This window comes from Mesoplodon mirus, assembly GCF_964341445.2.
Source record: "Mesoplodon mirus genome assembly, chromosome: 1".
NCBI lineage: Eukaryota > Metazoa > Chordata > Mammalia > Artiodactyla > Ziphiidae > Mesoplodon > Mesoplodon mirus.
In genome coordinates, this window is record NC_138976.1 from 75864706 (window position 1) to 75886957 (window position 22252).

At 35.7% G+C, this 22252-nt stretch overlaps 1 protein-coding gene across 2 annotated transcripts in view; it reads left to right on the top strand.

The window, feature by feature from the left end:
* LOC309806175 (zinc-regulated GTPase metalloprotein activator 1B) overlaps positions 1–18986 on the top strand; it is a 43268-nt gene extending 24282 nt beyond the window's left edge. The window contains exons 9-15 of one of the 2 annotated variants that reach the window (XM_082624740.1): positions 53–97; positions 4939–4995; positions 7800–7851; positions 15612–15680; positions 15783–15848; positions 18159–18288; positions 18817–18986. In XM_082624740.1, coding sequence (XP_082480866.1) covers positions 53–97; positions 4939–4995; positions 7800–7851; positions 15612–15680; positions 15783–15848; positions 18159–18288; positions 18817–18923 — 526 coding nt within the window. In that variant the 3' untranslated portion in view covers positions 18924–18986. The remainder of the gene's footprint in view (positions 1–52; positions 98–4938; positions 4996–7799; positions 7852–15611; positions 15681–15782; positions 15849–18158; positions 18289–18816) is intronic. The other variant, XM_082624741.1, reaches the window with a different exon arrangement.
* The last annotated feature ends 3266 nt before the right edge of the window (positions 18987–22252 follow it).

A 22252-nucleotide genomic window follows, 5' to 3' on the forward strand; every position in this document is an offset into this window, starting at 1 on the left:
TAAACAGTTAACATTTACTTTTTTACTTTCCTCATTTTTATATTTATTTCAGATCAACAAATGGACTGGGAAAAATTTTAGAAACACAAAGATCAAGGTACTTTTAAAAGCTGTTACTAATATTAACAATAAATAATTTCAGTTAATAAATATTAAGTAATTGATAACTATGTTTGATTCTAATATAAGGAAGATACATGTGCATTAAAAAAAAATTAGGCCCAAAAGGTTGTTTTGAATGCTCTTTATAAATTAGTTTGGCATATTTAGTTAATATATTGTAACTGAGGTCTTGTAACTAAGACCTCAGAGCCATGATTACACTGTGTAACTGTGCTTTTGCTTTAATGAGGAAGAAAACATAGGATTTTGAACCACTCAAGGAAGTAATTAATATAGAAATCTGAAAAAATATACTATTAGGAATCTTATCTTAATTTGAGATATTTAGATGGCTTTTTAATATTTTAAAAACTTTCTGAGTGTTTAATAGTTGCAAAAATAATGTCATGTAAAAATACGTGGAACCTTTACATTTAAGTTCCTGATGCATTCTTTTTAAATATTTTGATTTTGATTTCCTATAGGTTCTTCTCTCTTTTTAATTTTGTTCATACAGATGTGCTTTATAAAATAGATGTGTTCTTAAAACATCTATAAAATGAATTTCTGTAGATTGAACTCTATTTTGCATTGAGTGCTATCATGATTTCAGAAAATTTCTGTACAGAGGTATTTTTGTTAAGCTTATCTTTTAGCAAGAATGGCTTAGCAGCTGATAGACCCAGCAACATGCAGCTAGAAGCTCTGAGGCTCACAGCTGGCAGTCTAGTGCCACCCAGTTCTCAATTCAGAGATTCTGTCCTCGGAAGTACAGCAAAGGCCTTAGTTGAGTGGCTTGTCTGCCATGGTAGAGATTAGAGGTGCTGACAGACTACCATAATGTTAGGCAGTAACAGCAGCAGCTGCTTATATGCATGTGAACAGCTGGTGAATTAATTTGCCATGCATTCTCAGAAGCCACTCTGCTGGTAGAGGTAGCAGAAGAATGCCTTAGTGTTAAGTCCTGTATAAGCATATACCACATGTGCTCCCTTCATTTCAAATTCCAGTGTAGAAGGTCTGTGATAACCTAACTCATACCATGAGCCATTCCTCAGTATCTGTCTTCTTCCTGTTGCGTTACCATTTTCTTTCTTCTTAAATTTTCTGCTTTTTACAAAATGACACACAGACAACCACATAATGCTTAATTAAGTTTTTAAAAATCATACCCATAAATAGCTGTGGTTTTGTTGTAATAGCATTTATTCAGTTTGTATTTACAATATTGTAAATCAGTTTTTTTTGCCAGTACATCTGAGAATCTAGGAGCTTTCTGAAATAAAGAAAAAATTTTAATTTTCTTTCTTAAAAAAATTTTAATCTCTTAAGCATCTTGTGGTTGGCAAATGCTTACAATAGTAAAATGACAGTCATAAAACTGCTATAAACGTATAGAAAAGGCTTACCTTGAGTATTTAAGTTAAGGAATAAGAATGGCATAGTATGGTCTCATTGGTGAGACTTAAGTTGATTTTGAGGCAAATGGAAGTTCTGATGGACTTCAGGAGTGGAAGATTAGAAGAAGTGCCATTCTTATCTTTTCCAGACTTTTTTTTTTTTTAAATCTTGGAGATTAAGTGGACTGGATAGAGGAAAACCAAAGTCCAGTTGATCAATAATAAGTTAATCAATTCAACAGTTTACTGATCATTCTACTAGTTGCTAGGCATTTCATGGAATGTTGAGGATTTAAGCAATGTATAAGGTAAAAACTCTGCCTTTAAAATTAGTCATTTGGGAGAGACAAGAAAACAAGCAAAAATCAATATATTAAATATTATCAATATAACAGTAACATTAAATGCACAGGATCCTATAAGATCAGGAAGATAGAGGAGCAACTATTCAACTCTTCTTGATGAAGAGTCAGAATATTTTGACTGAGAAGGTTATCATTGACTTGAATCTTGAAGAATGAATAGGAGTTTTCCAGATGGACAAGAGTAGCAGTGGCTTTCTTGACATAAGGAAGATTTTGTATTCCAGAACCTGTGAATATTTTAGAATGGCTAGAACACATTGTATTATGTTGCGGAGAGAAAAAGAGGTATGACTGGGCAGATGGAGAAATTACCACAAAGGGTCTTGAACACCATGACACGTGGTTTGGATTTTCTCCTGTAGGCAGCAAGGAATTAATGAAGGATTTTAAAAGCAGTATGAGGGCTTCCCTGGTGGTGCAGTGGTTGAGAGTCCACCTGCCGATGTAGTGGACACGGGTTCGTGCCCCGGTCCGAGAAGATCCCACATGCCGCGGAGTGGCTGGGCCCGTGAGCCATGGCCGCTGAGCCTGCGCGTCCGGAGCCTGTGGTCCCCAACGGGAGAGGCCACAATAGTGAGGCCCACGTACCGGGGAAAAAAAAAAGCAGTATGACTCTTGGGAGATGGATTGAATGTGGTGCTACTCTCCAAGTTAGGAAATACAGGAAGGAGGGGCAACTTTGGGGTAGGGTAGTGATAGCAGTGGGTTTGGTAAAGGGGATTAGTTCCATTTTGTAAACATTGAATTTGAGATAACACTAGGGAGGGCATTTGGAAATTTAGCTCTAGAGTTCAAGACTTACTATTGGATGGTATCAACAACTCGTAGGTCTGGGGTGGTCTGGTGGCCCCTGTTTCTGAGACTCACTGAACTTTGAAAAGACAGCTATATCTCTGGAGTAGTAGCTGAACTCCCCTCCCCTGAGACAGCCAGAGCCCTCTTCCTTTTTCATTCTCCTGTCCTTGGTCTTAAGCGACTTAAAGCAGTCTTTAGACATACGGATAACTGAAAGCTCCTCATAGAGAAAAGATCAGGTACTCCTGGCATGGATAGTTCAAGAAATTAGGAGAAAAGATGAGCTTTGGAACTTTTTTCCTTCCCCTCTGTTTGCTTCATTCTCCCATTCAGTTTTTACATGATGGTAATAGTCTATTTTTTCTGTGTTAATGTTTTGGAAAAGATCCGATGTTTTTATCTCTGAAGGGGGAAGTTAAATAAAATTTGATGCCATGGAAATTAGTTTTCTAGTTATATGCCTTGGATGAGTGAAGGAATTTATTTTTGATGGTAGTACTAAAGTCCATGGCAACTTTCATCTGGAACCTTAGACTTTTTCCTCTTTTATTCTCCATTGAGAATCTGGTGAGATACAGTGAGAGGCTTTGATATTTTATTATTCTCTGTAGAATTTAACCTGTATAGATCTTTTGTTGATCCTATCTGTTTTGAAAATACCAAAAGAATCTGGGTACAAAGCAGAATTATTTCTAAATCTATGATATGTATTCTCAAGGACACTGTTGCAGTGAAAACTGTAGTGTATTTAGAAACTTGTGTTTCAAACTGACTTTTGGTATTCACACAGTTGACCTGAATTTTGATATTGACACAATTAGCATGTGTAAACTTCTTAAACTTTAAGCTGTTTCCTAAGTTAAAGGTGATAAACTTGGTGGAAAACTTCATCCACTTGTCACCTGTCAGTATAAATATTTGCTCAACTCTGTTGGTGTGAAAGGAAATAGGTTTAATGTTAAGGCTTTGGTCTCTTATGTAAATTGGTATTCAAAAATTTCTTCCTGGAACATTTACTTCTTTGCTTGATTATTTTCCTAATTCTGTTCATCTAGAATGTCCAGAATTTGAAATGTTACATTCTGTTAACATAGAACTCTGGAGTATTCTTCTTTTAGTAAGATGGGAATTTGTCTGCCTTGTGCCAGAAGTGTTCACAATCTAACAGTATTGTTGCCACAAGTATGAATATATGGCAGACTGCTGAGAATGAACAAAGCAGACACAGCTGGTCAGCCCTAAGTTAAAGGGGGTGGCTTTTACATGTTTTTGTATTTGAAAAAGTTTTGAATTTGCAAAGTTTTGTTTTCCTTGTGAGAAAATTTAATAAATGTTGGCAAATCCCTGGAGTCTGATTTTGAGACTTAATTATAGTTGTCATTTTCTCCAAACATTCCTTCATTATAGCCTTGATTATGGAGAAATCACTGTCCTTTACTGTTTCATAGGCTGACGTAAAATTTGGAACTCAATCACTAGTCTTTATAAATTTACTTTTATGTATTTAAACCGAACCTAATGCTAATTGTGATATAATCTCTTCTGATTTTAATCTCTGCTTTCCTAATAAATTAGGCTTAATTACCACCAAATAATTATAATAGAAATAATGTTTATTCAGACAGAGCACTAACTGGGAAGTTTCAGTCTATATGCAACCCCATCTGAAGGAAATAAAATCAAACCACATTCTTTAGATGTAGATAAGGGTCCTAGAGTGAATATTTATACATTGTTTGACTCCTCGTATTCTTATGATAATACCTGTTGTATCATGAAAGCAGGGAGGTGGAGTAAAAGAAATACAGAAATTCCAAAGACAATGTACCTATATTACTGTGTTATTTCCATTTGTTCAATTTCCCTCATTTCATCTTTTGAGTAATAAACTGCTACTTTTGAAAAATTTCAGTTCTTTAACTGATTTTTTTTTGTTATAAAAATATAGTTTGAAAAGCTCAAATTTTCAGGATTGAAAAGATAATTGAAGGTAAAAACAAAATAAAAAACCACTACAATTTATTGAACCAATAACCAAGTAATTTTCTGCCTTGGTCTTAAACCATTTATTCAATTTTAAAAATTTTTGTATAAATTCCATTAAAATTTTTTTACAACAGCTTTTTGTTCCTTGCCTATCATTTTATTTTTCCCAAAATGGTATATACTGATTAACATTTATGTCTGCATTTCTAGCAGAATAGAGATTTTTTTTCTTGATTAATTGAATATATTTTACAGAAATTAACACTTCAAAATGGTTTTCTTCCTTTCAGAGTTGATCTCTCAAGTATATTCGATCTTCATGCCTTTGACAGTCTCTCTGGAATAAGGTATGTTTCCTGTATTTTGGTCACTTTTATTATAATGTACTTTTTATTCCATAGTTATAGGAGTTACAGGAATGATTTACACAGATGCACATATGATTTATGCTTCCTGTCATTTCTTTGGCATACACGACCATTCCTAATGATTACATTCTTGAAAGTTTTGCTAAATGTATGTTCGGAAATCATGTGTATTCTCCTACAGAAATTATAGTGTAAATGGTAGTTAACTTTAGAAACTTATTGTTAATATTTCTTTACCAACCACTATGTGTAATTCTTTCCATGAGAAAAAGCATGAAATACATAGAAAATTTTAGTTTGGCGTGTTCCCACAGATACTCCCTTTCCCGTAGTGATGGATCAGTTTCCTGCCTCTTTCCCCAGAGAGAATCCTTTTGATAGGGAAAGAAGAACAAATTGTTTTTCCCTGGACATCGATATCTTTTTTTTTTAAATCATCCTTACCCATTTTTAAGTGTACAGTTCAGTAGTGTTAAGTATATTCACACTGTTTGCAGTGGATCTACAGAACTTTCTCATCTTGCAAAACTGAAACTCTATAACAATCAGATGACAACTCCTGGTGTTCCCCTCCCTGCAGCCCCTGATAACCACCATTCTGTTATCTGTTTCTAAGAATTTGATTACTTTAGATACCTCAAATAAGTGAAATCATACAGTATTTGTCTTTTTGCGACTGGCTTATTTCACATAGTTCTCAAGTTTCATCCATTTTGTAGCATGTGACAACATGGTCTTTTTAAAGGCTAAATAATATTCCATTTTATGTATATACCATTTTTTCTTTATCCATTTATTCATTGATGGACATTTAGGTTGCTTCTTCCTCTTGGCTATTGTGCATAATTCTGCTATGAACATGAGTTGGGTGTGCAAATCTCTCTTCAAGATCCTGCTTTAAATTCTTTTGGATATATGCCCAGAAGTGAGATTGCTGGATCATATGGTAATTCTGTTTTTAATATTTTGAGGAATCACCATATTGTTTTCCATAGCAGCTGCACCATTTTACATTCCCACAAACAGTGCACAAGTGTTCCAGTGTTTCCACATCCTTGCCATTTTCTGTTGTTTTTGGTAGTAGCTGTCCCAATGGATGTGAGGTGATAGCTCCCTGTGGTTTTGATTTGCATTTCTCTAACAATTAGATATTGTGCATCTTTTCATTTACTTGTTGGCCATTTGTTTATTATCTTTGGAGAAATGTCTGTTCAAGTACTTTCCCCATATTTTAGTTGGATTATTTGTTTTTTGTTGTTGTGGCAGAATTGTAGGTGTTCTTAAATAATCTAGGTATTAACCCCTCATCAGATACATGATTTGCAAATATTTTCTCCCATTTCCTCTGAAGTAAGATGAGTCATAACACCCTTATGTGAAAGGTAACCTGTCTACACCCAGAGGAAAAGAGCATCCTATCTCTGAAGACAAAGGGGGACACGAGGAATCTGAAGGCATAGGCCTCTCTGAGTTTCCCCTGGTTTACTACACTTGGCTCGTCCTCTGTCCTATCATATCTTTCTGTGGCTTTTCACTCTTCATCAAACCTAGCACAAAAACACTCAGGTTTAACCATTTCTTCAGGTCTTCATTTCCCTATGAAGGTTCCTTTGTCAAATAAAACCTTTATTAAATAAATGTATATGCCTTTCTCTTGTTAATCTTCGTCAGTCTAATTTTCAGACCCAGCCAGGGACTTAAGAGGTAGAGGAAAACTTTTTCCTTCCCTGTGGAAGTTGTAGGCAGTCATTGTCCAACATTAAATATTGAACACAGGGAAAGAACATAGAATTTTTCATACATTTTCTAAGGTCATTTCATTCCACACTTACTGCGTTAGTGACATTTAAAGAAGCAGCTGTTTAAGGTGAAGCCTTGTTCTGGATAACGCCTCTGCATAACTTTTCTTTGTGCTTAGATGCTCAACAAGAGAATCCTTTCCTGAGCAACCAGCTGGGAAGGATTTAATTTGACACTTTCCCTATTAAGACCCCCCAAGGAGACTCATTCCCTCCAACAGTTCCTACAAGCCTTTTCTCTTTCCTAAACTTGCTGTTACTAATTTACCCCTCACTGTTCTTCAAGGCAAAACATCTGCAAGGTCTTAAGTCCTTTTCCTCCTCCCGACCTACCCCCATCAGTCTCTAAAGGTATGCTGCAGTTCTTATGGTTATAATTTATGGCATATTGATCTTTTGCTCTTTCCATATCATAACAATGCATTTTTAGGATTCTGACCTTTTGTTTTCTCTCAACTACTGGTAACTGACTATATAGAAGGCTTACATTTATGGATACTGTTTTTTTTTTTTAAGTAGAGATATTCAAGGGAAAGCATTGATAAAGGAAAAATTTACCCTTCTAAGTTTCTTTAGGTTCCAGCATTATTTTCATCTGAGGAAGCTTGTGGAGAGTTGATGAAATTTTGAGCCATTGTAAAATGCTTATGTATATTTTCCTAGGCCTGTATTAGATCTTTTGGAAATAAAAAAGAAATTTATTTAACATATTTAACCACACCAAATAGTGTTGCTAAAGGTTAGTTTTTATCTCTATTATGTGTATATGTATGTATGTAAATGTATATACATTTTTAAGAAAAGTTTTTAAACAGTTTGCCAGTGTTTGTCTATTAGAATATGTAAACAGCATGTAAAATTAGAGCTGTGTAATAGATTCAGTTGTGGAAAGTCTCTCCCTTGTTTAGCTTTGTATCTCTCAGTAATATATAAGGTTAAATCAGAAGTGTATTGAGCTCTGAATTTATAATCACTTATTCTTAGTTTGCAGAGAAAACTTCAAAATGTGCCAACAACACAACCTCACCTTGATCAGGTAAAAAAATCTTAAAAAAAAGTTTTTAAAGTATCTCTTTAACTAAATTGTTCTGTTTAGGATTGTTTTATTAGAATTCTTTTTTTTTTTTTTTCTTTTTGCGGTATGCGGGCCTCTCACTGTTGTGGCCTCTCCCGTTGCGGAGCACAGGCTCCGGATGCGCAGGCCCAGCGGCCATGGCTCACGGGCCCAGCCGCTCCGCGGCATATGGGATCCTCCCAGACCGGGGCACGAACCCGTATCCCCTGCATCGGCAGGCGGACTCTCAACCACTGCGCCACCAGGGAGGCCCCTAGAATTCTTTTTTATAAAGCATTTTTGAACTATTTTCATAGTTTTCAGAATTTAAATGCTTTTGAGGTCATCTAATCTAGTTTCTTAATACGTAATAGGAGTTCATCAAACCAGAGTTATTTAAAATCTTAGAAAATCATGCTTTTTAGCTTCTTCATTCCACAGGTCAGTCAACATATTTTGATTAGTTCTTCTGAAGGGAATTACTATATAAAAGCAGCCTGGGGGTTCTTTATGCAGCCTATTTTTAACTATATTTAACTAACTGATTAAGGAAAAGTCTAGTACGGGCATCCATGGCTAATTTAAATAAATATTGACTTTGATTTCACCTTCAGATAGCACTGTAAATTTGAACTCCTTAAGGTGTTTTTCATGCTCTAAAACTATAATTCCTGAGGTAAATATTGAAAATGCTAGGAACAAAGAAAGTATATTTTTACTGTAACCATCTTTCTTTTAAGCAAGTTATGGATGGTGGAGCTTAAGTGTAACTTCTTTTTTTTTTTTAACATTTTTATTGGAGTATTATCGCTTTACAATGGTGTGTTAGTTTCTGCTTTATATCAAAGTGAATCAGTTATACATATACATATGTAACCATATCTCTTCCCTCTTGAGTCTCCCTCCCTCCCACCCTCCCTATCCCACCCCTCTAGGTGGTCACAAACCACCTAGCTGATCTCCCTGTGCTATGCGGCTGCTTCCCACTAGCTATCTATTTTATGTTTGGTAGTGTATATATGTCCATGCCACTTTCTCACTTTGTCACAGCTTACCCTTCCCCCTCCCCATATCCTCAAGTCCATGCTTTAGTAGGTCTGTGTCTTTATTCCCGTCTTACCCCTAGGTTCTTCACGACCCAGCAATCCCACTACTGGGCGTATACCCTGAGAAAACCATAATTCAAAAAGAGTCATGTACCAAAATGTTCACTGCAGCTCTATTTACAATAGCCAGGACATGGAAGCAACCTAAGTGTCCATCAACAGACGAATGGATAAAGAAGATGTGGCACATATATACAATGGAATATTACTCAGCCATAAAAAGAAACGAAATTGAGTTATTTGTAGTGAGGTGGATGGCCCTAGAGTCTGTCATACAGAGTGAAGTAAGTCAGAAAGAGGAAAACAGGGCTTCCCTGGTGGCGCAGTGGTTGAGAGTCGGCCTGCCGATGCAGGGGACATGGGTTCGTGCCCCGGTCTGGGAAGATCCCACATGCTGCGGAGCAGCTAGGCCCCTGAGCCATGGCCGCTGAGCCTGTGCGTCCAGAGCCTGTGCTCCACAATGGGAGAGGCCACAACAGTGAGAGGCCCGCATACCACAAAAAAAAAAAAAAAAGGGTAACTTCTTAAAACACAGTGAAAAAGGGGCATATGAGTGAGCAGTGTGCCTGGCATTCTCTCCTTTATCTTGAGACTGTTACTTATTTTTTGAGTCATTAATTGTAATAGGGCCAAGAAAATAGCATACTTGTTCATTTGTCTTCATTTTGGCTCATATTTATGGAAACTATACTACCATGTTTGTGACATTTTTCTCTGAGAAACTTCTAATAGAATATTCATCTTCATTTATCTATTTTATTGAAGTGTAATTGACCTACAGTGTTATTACAGAATAAGATATTACTAGTTTCAGGTGTACAATGTAATGATTCGGTATTTTTATACATTACGAAATGATCACCATGGTAAGTCTAGTTACCATCTGTCACCATACAAAGTTACTTCAGTATTATTGACTATATTCCCTCTGCTGTACATTACATCCCTGTGACTTATTTATTTTACAATTTGGAACTTTGTGTCTCTTAGTCTCCTTCACCTGTTTTGCCTATCCCCCTGCCCCTTCCCTTTGGCAACTACCAGTTTGTTCTCTGTTATCTATGAGTCTGTTTCTGTTTTGCTATGTATGCTTGTTTGTTTTGCTTTTTAGTTTCTACATATAAGTGAAATCATAAGATATTTGTCTTTCTCTGTGTGATTTATTTTACTTAGCATAATACTTCTAGGCCCATCCATACTGTCACAGATTGCAAGATTTCAGTCTTTTTATGGCTGAGTAATAGTCCATTGTGTGTATACACACACACACACACACACAACACATATACCACATCTTCTTTATGCATTCATCAGTCGGTGAACACTTAAGGTTGTTTCCATATCTTGGCTATTGTAAATACTTAATGCTTCAATGAACATTGGGGGGGGCATATATATTTTCAAATTAGTGTTTTCATTTTCTTTGGATAAATACCCAGAAGTGGAATTGTTGGATTGTATGGTAGTCCTATTTTTAATTTTTTGAAGAAGCTTCATTATTGTTTTCCATAGTGTCTGTACCAATTTTCATTCCTACCAACAGTGCATGAGAGTTCCCTTTTCTCTACATCTCCACCAACACTTATTATTTGTTGTCTTTTTGAGAATAGCCATTTTGACAGGTGTGAGGTCATATCTCATTGTGGTTGATTTGCTTTTCCCTGATGCTTAGTGATGTTGAGCATCTTTTCATGTGTCTGTTGGCCATCTGTATGTCTTGGAAAAATGTCTGTTCATATCTTCTGCCCATTTTTTAATCATATTGTTTGGGTTTTTTGTGATACTGAATTGTGTGATTTCTTTGTATATTTTGGATATTAATCATGTATTAGACAAATCAGTTGCAAATATCTTCTCCCATTCAGTAGGTTGCCTTTTCATTTTACTGATGGTTTTGTTTGCTGTGCAAAAACTTTTTGGTTTGATGTAGTCACAGTAGTTTATTTTTGCTTTAGTTGCTCTTATCTGAGGAAACAGATCCAAGAAAATATTGCTAAGACCGACCTATGTCAAAGAGTGTAGTGCTTCTGTTTTCTTCTAGGAGTTTTTTGGTTTCAGTTCTTACATTTAAATCTTTAATCCATTTCAAGTTTATTTTTTATACGGTTTAAGAAAGTGGTCTAGTTTCATTCTTTTCCATGTAGCTGTCCTGTTTTTCTAGTACCATTTACTGAAGAGACTGTCTTCCTCATTGTATATTCTTGCCTCCTTTGTCATAGATTAATTGACCACATTAGTATGGGTTTATTTCTGGGCTCTGTATCCTGTTCCAATGATCTGTGTGTCTGTATGTCTGTATGTGCCAGTACCATACTGTTTAGATTACTGTAGCTTTATAATATAGTTTGAAATCAAGGAGTGTGATACCTCCATCTTTGTTCTTTCTCAATATTACTTTGGCTTTTGGGGTCTTTTCTGGTTCTATACAAATTTTAGGATCATTTGTTCTAGTTTTGTAAAAAAATGCCAAGGGTGTTTTGATAGGGATTGAACTGAATCTGTAGATTGCTTTGGGTGGTATGGACATTTTAACAATATTAATTCTTCTAATCCGTGAGCACAGTATATCTTACTTATCTTTCAAATGAGTGAATGAGAGAAGTTACAAGTCCCTAGAGGTAGAATTTTTAGAAAAATTCTTCATGATACTCAGTATTAGTCATAAAGAAGAAGTTGAAGCACATCACATTCTTCTCGGTGAAGGACATCATACTAGGAGTCATAAGGAGTAGAAGATGAAGAATATGTAGTATTTACTTTCAAGAACCTTTATCATGGTCATTATCTATACCCACAGTATCTTGAAAGTACCCCTGTCGTGGCATTTATAATGTCTTGTAGTTTGGGTTGAAGTGCTTTTCCCAACGGTAGTCTATAAATTCCTAAATATACATTCCTCATTGCTTAGCACAGGATGTGGTATATGGTGGGTGCTCAGTGAAGAATGAAAAGCTGTGATTCTCAAATGGGGATGTAGGTCAGAATCACTTGTAGGCTTTTTAAAAATATTGGACATTCAGTGGTCCGCATCTCTTACATCTCCAGGAGCAGACCTTGGGTATGTGCAAATTAATGTGTATGTATATTTTTAACATTTTATTATGGAAAATTTCAAAGATATACAAAAGTAGAGAGAATATTAAAATGAATCAATCCCCTGTGCAGATGACCCAGTTGCAATGGCTTTTACCATTTTGCCGATTTTATTTTATCCATCTTCCTAACATTTCTTTTGCTGGAGTGTTTTAAAAAAAATTTTAATGGAAAATTTCAAGCATAAATAAAAGTGGAATAGTATAATGAACCTGCAAATACCCATCACCTTTGCTGGTATGTATTAAAGCAAATCCCAGACATTACGTTATTTCACCAGTAAATAGGGCATATCTATTTTTTTTTAAAAAAGCTCTGCAGGAGATTCTGATGCACTTTCCTGCTTTAGATATATAAACATAGGGCAGAGTATAATATAATATTGCAGACCAAGGACTATGGGTTTCAGAAGCATGAACAGTCTTATTTGGTTTAGTGGATCTGAAGCTTCATGAAAGATAGTTTTTTCTTTTTTCTTTTTTTTTTAACATACAGTAAAGCATACAAGTTTTTAGAGTACAAGTCAATGTATCTTTACTTACATTTGTGTCTATATAGCTGTCCATATGTACACATGAACACATATCTCTGTAATTCTCACTCAGATCAAGATAAGGATTTCCAAAACTGTTAAGAGAGTTCCCTCGTGTCCCTTCCCAGTTGGTAACCCTTCTTCTTCCAAAGATGTAACTGCTATTCTGATTTATACACCAAAAAGTAGCCTTAAACTAGGAGGTTTTTTGTTTTTTGTGTTTTTTAGACTGGAAGAAATAAGGGAAAGAGCAATCCAGATCTTTAAAAGTGGGAAAGTGACAGTGCTTTAGAAGAGCAGTATTCTAGTGCAGAAGTCCTGATGAATGCTTGGTATTGGAATCCTGACCTAGGGTATTAGGCTTTGATTTGCCAGACAAAGAGAACTCATGCTCTGCTACTGGACAGTGTCCGGTGAGCTGGATTGGAGTGTGGAGTCAGGAGACCAAGCAGGAAGATATTGCAGAAGTCCAGATACCCTGTGATTGGGGCCTGATCCATGCTGGTTACAGTGAGAATGGAAATGGTGTAAAACGAGCACAGGTAGGCTTGCATGAATAGCCTAAGTAACTGATGGTGAGCAGTAAGGAGAGAGAGAAGTGATGGGAAACAAGCCTAGATTGACAAGAGGAACCTAGACATAGGGAAATTTAGAAGGTAAGCTGATTTGGATGAAAACACCAAATATTTAGCTATGTACCTGATGGTAGGATATCACCGCAGAGGTGATACAGGGAAGGAGGAGCAGGGGAGTGGAGTGTGGCGACAGAGGTTTTGTGTTTAAGCATGTTAGTGGGCTTAGTTTTCCAGATGAAAAAATGTATAGGAATGATTGCATATTAGGTATTGTTTGTAAAAGAGTAGAAAACGGAGGGAAATAACCTGGGAGGTTACAGAAAAAACACACCAAACTACAAAAATTTGGGAGTTATTCCTAAATTTTATTTTAGGGGCAGTACCTTATTTTGCTTCAGTTTTCTGAATTATTGCCTCAGGCTTCTGCTTCTTTCTGTGTCTGGGGAAAGGAGAGTTAATTTTAGGTTCAAAATAAAAATTTTTTAGGTCAAAAAGAAGTCTGAAATGGGTAATACCTAGGACATATTATGTATGTCATTACAGTTTTATCACTGAGTGATGTTTAATGCATTTCTCCATTTTTCATGGATTTCTTGGTCATCCTGATAAAGAGGACCTGGGTTTGGAAGGTGGTAAGGTAGATGAGAAAACCCAGGTGGCATTCTATGTATACTTATTAGTAGAGCCAGTTGTGAACTATGCGTTGTGACCCTTCTCTTCTGCACTGGGCATTTATGGGTTTCATCTTCTTTAGGGTTTGTCTAATATGAGAAGAGTTTATTGGTACAGAAAAACATCTAGTTCTAAAAGTCTCTCTCCCTCCTTGAGCCCCATGATGCATTGTCTTAATTTTTAAAACCATTTAAAAAATTTCACATTGGAGTTAATTGTACCCCTTAGAGATATTGTCATATCTCTAACTTGCCAAAAGCAAAAATCATTCCTGATACAAAATTCTTTAAGCTAAGAATAAGACAGTATTGAGTCCTATACTGAGACATTCCCAACATTAAAAGCCAAGTTATCCAACTTGAATAAAATACATTTTAAGCATTTTTGAAAGTTGAATTACTACTGTCTTTATTTTATTTTTTTAGCCTTTTAATTAATTTTTTTTTTTAATTTTTGGCTGTGTTGGGTCTTCATTTCTGTGCAAGGACTTTCTCTAGTTGTGGCAAGCGGGGGCCACTCTTCATAGTGCTGCACGGGCCTCTCACCGTCGTGGCCTCTCTTGTTGCAGAGCACAGGCTCCAGACGCGCAGGCTCAGTAGTTGTGGCTCACGGGCCTAGCTGCTCCCTGGCATGTGGGATCCTCCCAGACCAGGGCTCGAACCTGTGTCCACTGCATTAGCAGGCAGACTCTCAACCACTGCGCCACCAGGGAAGCCCCACTACTGTCTTTTGAAACTGACAAATTATGTTTCATTTGGCAACGTTTTGCTGTATATTTTGATATGCTATATGACTTGCTATACATTCTGGTATGGATTTTTAAGTATTATTTGTTAAGATATGTGGTTCTAGACAGTTATGCAAAGCTGTGCATTAGTGTGTTCGTCCTGCCTGTTTTAAAGCTTGGTTTGAGCATGTTATTATCCAAAGTGGTGTTTGTGCTTTTATTGTGTTATGCTTAGCCCTTGTGTATTTTTATCATTAATTTTGAAATTTTGGGTTACTGTGGCAAACGGAGGTTTGGATTTTAATTATGTGCTCAGCTAGAGGAAATCTTAAGCTTCTGATTCCTTAGAGTGGACAGTGGGAGGTTTATCAAGATCAGGAGGAAAAATAAATCTCAGAGTTAACATTCTATAAATGTTGACATCAACCTTCTAAAACCAAAGATGACATTATATTATCATTCTCATCTCTAGGAACTCTTCTTCCCTTGGTACATGTTTGGTCAGAGATAAACTGAATCTTTTAATTTATATTTATTTTTCCCAGAAAATGTTTGCATTTGAGTTTTATCCCTTGCTCTGGGTAGTTTATTCTTTCTGAGCCTCATCTTCCTCAATTTATAAAATGGAAATAATTCTCTTTAATCCACAGGATTGTTGTCATGAGTAAATGAAAAGATGAAATAAAGTGACCCAGGCAGAAGTGCCTCGTTCAGTACATAGTTGATACGCTCTCTATATTACCCTCCCTCTTAGTGCTGAGAGTCTTGTAAAGAATGAATTAAACAATGAATGTCCTTTCATAAGAGTTTCTCTGTGTAAATACTAAGCCATTGACTAACTCTGCAGAATATAGAACATGGAGTTGCTGATACCAAAAATCAGCAAATATAGTGAAAAAGATATACCTAATATAGTTGTTAAGGCAACACAGATGTCCATAAATGTTTCCTTACTTTTCATCTTAAAACTTGTGATTTAAAAAAATATTTTGACATTACTATAAAAAAATCATTGTTGACTATCTCTTGGTTTACAGAGTATTGTTACAGTCACATTCGAAGTACCAGGAAATGCAAAGGAAGAAAGTCTAAATGTCTATATTCAGGTGAATGCAATTTTAACTGATTAATGATTTATCAATTGTTTTGCTATGTAGTTGTTCCTATGAGCAGTGGTTGATCTTATTAAAATATGTCACTTAATACAGAATCTTCTGTGGGAAAAGAATGTGAGAAACAGGGATGACGACTGCATGGAGGTCATACGACTAAAGGTGCAGTACATAGCTTTACAGTTTTGTACTTTTGGACAAAGTCCCTTTCTTTGCTGTTACACAAAACCATATTTAGTCTTAAACACAAGGACTAGTTTTAGTCCAAATAACCTTTGTCTGTTTTCGTTTTTCCTTATTTCCATTTCTGAAAAGACGCTTTGGAAGTCATTGCATAAAGCATGATTTATTTGCACAGCTTCATTGAGTGTTGCAGCTAAAACAACCTGTGTGCTTTGAAATGTTACCCCCTGCTCTCTACTTCCAGGTGCTCTGAGCAGTTATCTGGCTAATGAGCTTGACTTGTTAAATCTCTCCTCCCCTTGGCACACAGCTTGGTTAGTCAGAGAAAACTGAAAGTCTTCTTGTGTTGATTTTTTTGCGGTACGCGGGCCTCTCACTGTTGTGGCCTCTTCTGTTGCGGAGCACAGGCTCCGGACGTGCAGGCTCAGCAGCTATGGCTCACGGGCCCAGCTGCTCCGCGGCATGCGGGATCTTCCCAGACCGGGGCACGAACCCGTGTCCCCAGCATCGGTAGGCGGACTCTCAACCACTGCGCCACCAGCGAAGCGTGCTCATGCTGCTTTTTCTAAGAGAGCTTCATTAACAGAGGAGTAATATTAGAAATCTTGCTGCAGCTGAACCTTATGTTTCTTGATGAATTTAGCAGACACTAAACATTTGTTATACTGTGAGACAGTGTTACAAAGGACTAGAAGAATTCTTGCTCTGTGTTTGGAAATCTATTCATATTACTTGATATTTGGGTAAAAAAAGGTGTTTTTTCCAGGGAGCAGTGGGTTCTAGGCTATGTGCTTAACGAATCAACAGTCATTTGAGTGTCTACTCCTGTGTTTCCAGAAGTGTGCATAAGGTTTTATTATTACTGTTTATTATCATTACTGTTAGTAGCCACATTCTCTGGCTAGCAGCCGACTTCCTAGGGTCACTATTTTGGTTTAGATTTCTTCACTCCCTGTGCTGGTTCCACCTGGGATTGGCGCTGCAGAGCAGCACAGCTGAATCCTAGTCTATTCCCCCGTCGTTCCCCCGCAGAGGAACTAAGCCAGATCCTGCTGCTTCTTTATGACTGTGTCCCCATCTACAGTCTGTGATCCTAATTGGAAGATCATATTTCATTCTGTAACTGCTTTTATCCCCTAGTACTGAATGGGGGGTGGTTACCTAGAAAAGCAACTATTTGGGCGTTTATACGAATGCAGCAACGAGACCTCTGTATAGAGTTCAGTGGCTCATCTTGCACCATCCCAGTCTGGATTTTGTCCTTCGTGTATGACAGTTGTTCTGCAGCTGTCCTCCTTGGTTCTTCTTTTGGCCTTCCTCTCATCACAGCAACGCTGGGACCTCTGAGGCACCACAGCCTTTCTCTTCATAGACTTCCTTCTCTTTGCTGTTACAAAGTATTATACTAGTCTGAAAATAATCAACATGTTTAAACTGTTAATTCTAATAACAGCTGACACTTCAAAGTCTTTATACAAGTATAAAATTGATGCTTAGGTAATTCTCTCCATGGAGCTTGCTGTTACATATTAAAACTCAGATTTGAAAAGCAGAAAACAAAACTCTGCACAAGAAAAGAAAACTAGAAGAACATGTACCCCAAATACATGAATACATCAAAAATTATGTGGTGGGAATGACAGTGGTTTGTCTCTTACTATTTTTTAATACATATATTATTTTTATAATAAATATGTATAACAAATATTATTTCAGAGAAATTATTTCATTCCCATAGGCCAGTTCATCAGATAATTTGTTCCTCATTTCTGCAAAGCAATATTAAATGAATTTTATTCAGATAAATAATAATAGTTTTTCTTTTCCTTTATTTCATCATTATCTACTCCATTTATTACAACCCATTCAAAAACAGATTATCACCAAAATCCTTTAACTTCTCAAATTTTCCCACTAAAACTGTGAAACAAGTATAAAATCCTTAAAAGTAGAATCATTGGTAGAATTTGAGATATAACATGTTTTATCATTTGGTTGTTTCAGTTTTCATTGTGGTAACACTGAATAAACATCCTAATTACGTATATTAATTTTATCATTAGAAATAGGGATTGTTTAAAAAAATGTGTGCAGAAGCCTTTTTTAAAAATTGGAGGATTTAGGAAACTCTTTAATGCACAAATAACTGGAATTAAGTAATTTTAACAGCATCTCCTTTATGAGTTTGTATTTTAAAAAGAAATGGGAGTAATTAATCCATTAACATTGATGCTCGATTTCTGCTTTTAAATTCAAACTGTGGCTGATTGCTCATTCTCCTCTGAGCAGGGGCTGGTGTCGATCAAAGACAAACCACAACAAGTGATTGTCCAGGGTGTCCATGAGCTGTATGATCTGGAGGAGACACCAGTGAGCTGGGAAGATGATAGTGAGAGAACAAATCGATTGGTCTTCATTGGTAAGTGACAAACAGTTAACTTTTTTTTAAATTGAAGTATAGTTGATTTACAATGTTGTGTTATTTTCAGGTGTACAGCAAAGTGATTTAGTTATACATACATATATATCTATTTTTTTCAGATTCTTTTCCCTTATAGACAGTTAAATTTCTAAAGCAAAAGAGAGATAGAGAGAGAGAGAGAGAAAGGGATATAATGTGCTACGTAAGCAGTACTAACCAATCTGAACCTCTTTTGTAAATCTGAATAAGCTTGTGGTTAATGTATTTATCTTAATTATGAGATAACATCATAAGAACTTGTTAAGCCTTTTACTCCTCTTCAAATAATTTTAGAAAAGTGATTAATCCAAATGCCAACTTGGTTCTAAGGGACTTAATTAGAAAGTTAAGGAAGGAATCACTAATTACTATTGTTTTTATAAATTTCTGAAGATCATGAAACATTTAATGATCTGGACTTGATAGGTAAACTGTGTCATTTTAATAAGCATCATATACTCATACCATGTTTTGTTCTGTTTGCAGGCAGGAATTTAGATAAGGATATTCTTAAACAACTATTTATAGCTACTGTTACTGAAACAGAAAATCAATGGACAACACATTTCAAAGAAGATCAAGTTTGTCCATAACACTAGAAGCATCACCAAAAGGATGGGATAATAAAATTGGGAATAAGTTTCCTATTGGATGTATTTCAAGCGTTTGTTCTTTGCATTACTTCTCTTATGAATTCCAGTGTAATCTTTAAAATAGTATTTATTTTATAGAATACATACAACATAGTAAATCAGTATTATAAAACATTTGGTATTCATACAATAAAATACACTGTCCTCTGACTTTTTTTTTTTTTTTTCGGTACATGGGCCTCTCACCGCTGCGGCCTCTCCCGCTGCGGAGCACAGGCTCCGGACGCGCAGGCCCAGCAGCCACGGCTCACGGGCCCAGCTGCTCCACGGCACGTGGTATCCTCCCGGACCGATGCACGAACCCGCGTCCCCTGCATCGGCAGGCAGACTGTCAACCACTGCGCCAGCAGGGAAGCCCCCCTCTGACTTTTTTTGTGGACAGATGATTCATAAACATATCTTTCAGAATTGGCTTTGGAGTTTACATATGCTGAATTTCTCACTCATAGAAGTTATAATAATGGGAAAACTTACTTCAACATTGTCATTTTCCCTTAGAACTTCAGCTGATTGCGTGGATGTAATTTTATTGTTAATAACAAAAATTTTTAAAAACAATGTCACCATTTTTATTAAAGGAAATAAAGGGTTTACAGTGGTAGAGACTTATAAGTGGAAGGAACCTAAATCAAAGAAATTAACTGAAACTTTCTCTTATTCTTAGTCAGATTCTAAGCCTTACTGGTAGTCAGTGTAATGGAACTTCAGCCATTCACTTTGTAATATATTTCAAAGATTTCAATTGTAGAGCTTTTAATTTTAGAGTAGATTTTAGTTTTAAAGTAGATTTTACTACTGGTATTAAATTCATCTTTTTTTTTTGACTTCTTTATTTTTCAATATAAACTAAAAAGTGACAAGGTATAAAACTTCAGATGTAACTGCATTTAACTTTTGATAATTTAACAATCTTTATATAAATGGTAGGCATGTAAGTATACAATGGATTACTTTTCTCTTCTTCCTGCTAAAGGCCAGGTCAGCTTAACTATATTCAAATTGTAAGAGAAAGGCATTAAATGGAATTTAAAGAAGAGTTAATGGTTGTTAAATATCGGAAGGCTGTCAGAATGGCTTTTGGAATATTTTTTCAGAATTTTAAGTCAAAATTACATCTCTGTATCTTGAATGGTTCCAGTAGTTGGAGGCAGGCTAATTGATTAGATTATCTATCTCCCTTCCCCTGTGTTCTGTACCTTTTTAATATAACTTCTTTATGTTCATCCATTTGCCTCCTGAATCTATTCTCTTAATTTGTGGTTGAGAGAATACGCTTATTTTGTGGCAGCCAATTGCCTGATAGAAAGTCAGCTGATTTTTGAGTCAGATCTTTAATTCCAGGGCTTTAATTCCAGCTCTGCTGCTGCTTCGCTGTATAATCTTGGGCAAAGTATTTTCTCTGAGATTAGTTTTCTTACTTTTAAAGTGGACAGTGATAATATCAAACATTCAAGCTTGTTGTGAGGGTTAAATAGGTTTGTAATGCACCCAGCTCAGCTCCTGGCCCACAACAGAGCATAGATAAATGTTTTCTCCTTCCTAAAAATTTCAATTTATTTTATAATTAATGTAGTCACGATAATACTTCATAATGTTCATTGGCAAATAATAAGTATTTAGATTCATCTGTTCTAGGCCATGAGAAAGGGCTTACAATTAATGGTACTTTTGTGGGAGAAATGTTTGAAGTAATATTAATCTAAACTCTTAAAAATCTGTTTTAAACTGATAAATATTTGATTTTTTTCTTTATAACGTATTAATCTTTAAATATTTTTCTTTACAAAAGTATTGCATGACTACATTTGTGTTGTAAAACACAAGCATTACAGATGAAGTCAGTCTCTCCTGACCTTTCTCCTTCAGTCACTGTCACTTCTGGGTAAGCAGCGTTGTCAGTTTAATGTCTATCCTTTTAGATGTTTCTTTTCACTTATGCACACATTATGGTTTACATTGTTTCCCAGAGTGAATTATTTTCCAATAATAAAGCTATAATTTAAGGAATTTCTTCGGAAAACTTACAAACTTGCCATAAATATCCTCAAGGAAAGATTTTTATAATGTGTGTTTTAAATAAAAAATCATTCTTTACATATTATAATACAGTTTGCTCTTTAAAAAAACTATTAATCTTAGATCTTTCTGTGACAATGCATATAAATATGTCTTTAACTGCTGGACAGAAATTCATGGTATAGCATAGAATACATTTCTTTAAAAAAACATTCATTGAGAGCTTCCAAGTTTGCCCAGTATTAGTGCTGGGGCTGAAACTGCACATGATGGTTAAAAGCCAGGTTTGTATTGCTTACATTCTAGTGGAGGGACATAAATAAGTGAGAAAATACTAGGTGCCTGAAGAAGGCTGATAAAATTCAAAACTGACTTTAGAATGAGTGGGCATGAAAAGCCTCTGAGGAGAAGTGGCTTTTTTTTTTTTTGGTGGGGTGGGGCTGTTTTAGAACTTTTTGATAATCCCAATGTCACAAAGATCTTCCCTATGTTTTCTTTTAGGAACTTAATAATTTTAGCTCTTAACATTTAGCATCATGATCCATTTCAAGTTAATTGTTCCATCATTATGTCTTGAAAACTCTTTTGCCCTTTGAATGAGCTTTTTGCACCTTTGCTGAAAATCACGTGTGTGTGTGTGTGTGTGTTCATGGACATTATTTTCATTCGTCTGTCCTTATGGCACTACCACACTGTACTGATAACTTTAGCCTTAGAGTAAGTTTTGAAATTAGGTAGTGTAAATATTCCAATCTTGTTTATCTTTTTCAGTTGTTACAGCTATTTTAGATATTTTTGTTTTCAATATAAAGTTTATCATTAACTTGTTAGTTTCTTCAAAAAGCCTGCTAGGATTTTAACTGAATTGAATTCAATCTATAGTACAATTTGGTGAAAATTGTCATTTTTTAAAAACTTTATTTCTTATTGAGGTGACATTAGCTTTTAACATTATATAAGTTTCATGTGTACAACATTATATTTTTACTTCTGTATACACTACAGTGTGCTCACCACCAAAAATTTAGTTTCCATCCTTCCCCATACAGTTTAGTTTCCTTCCCTTTCCCCTCTGGTAACCATTGCTCTGCTGTCTGTATACACATGTTTTGTTTTGTTTTGTTTTGCTCATTTATTTATTTTGTTAGTTTGTTTTTTATATTCCACATATGAGTGAAATCCTACAGTATTTGTCTTTCTCTAACTTATTTCACTTAGCATAATGAACCTCAAGGTTCATCCAGGTTGCCAGA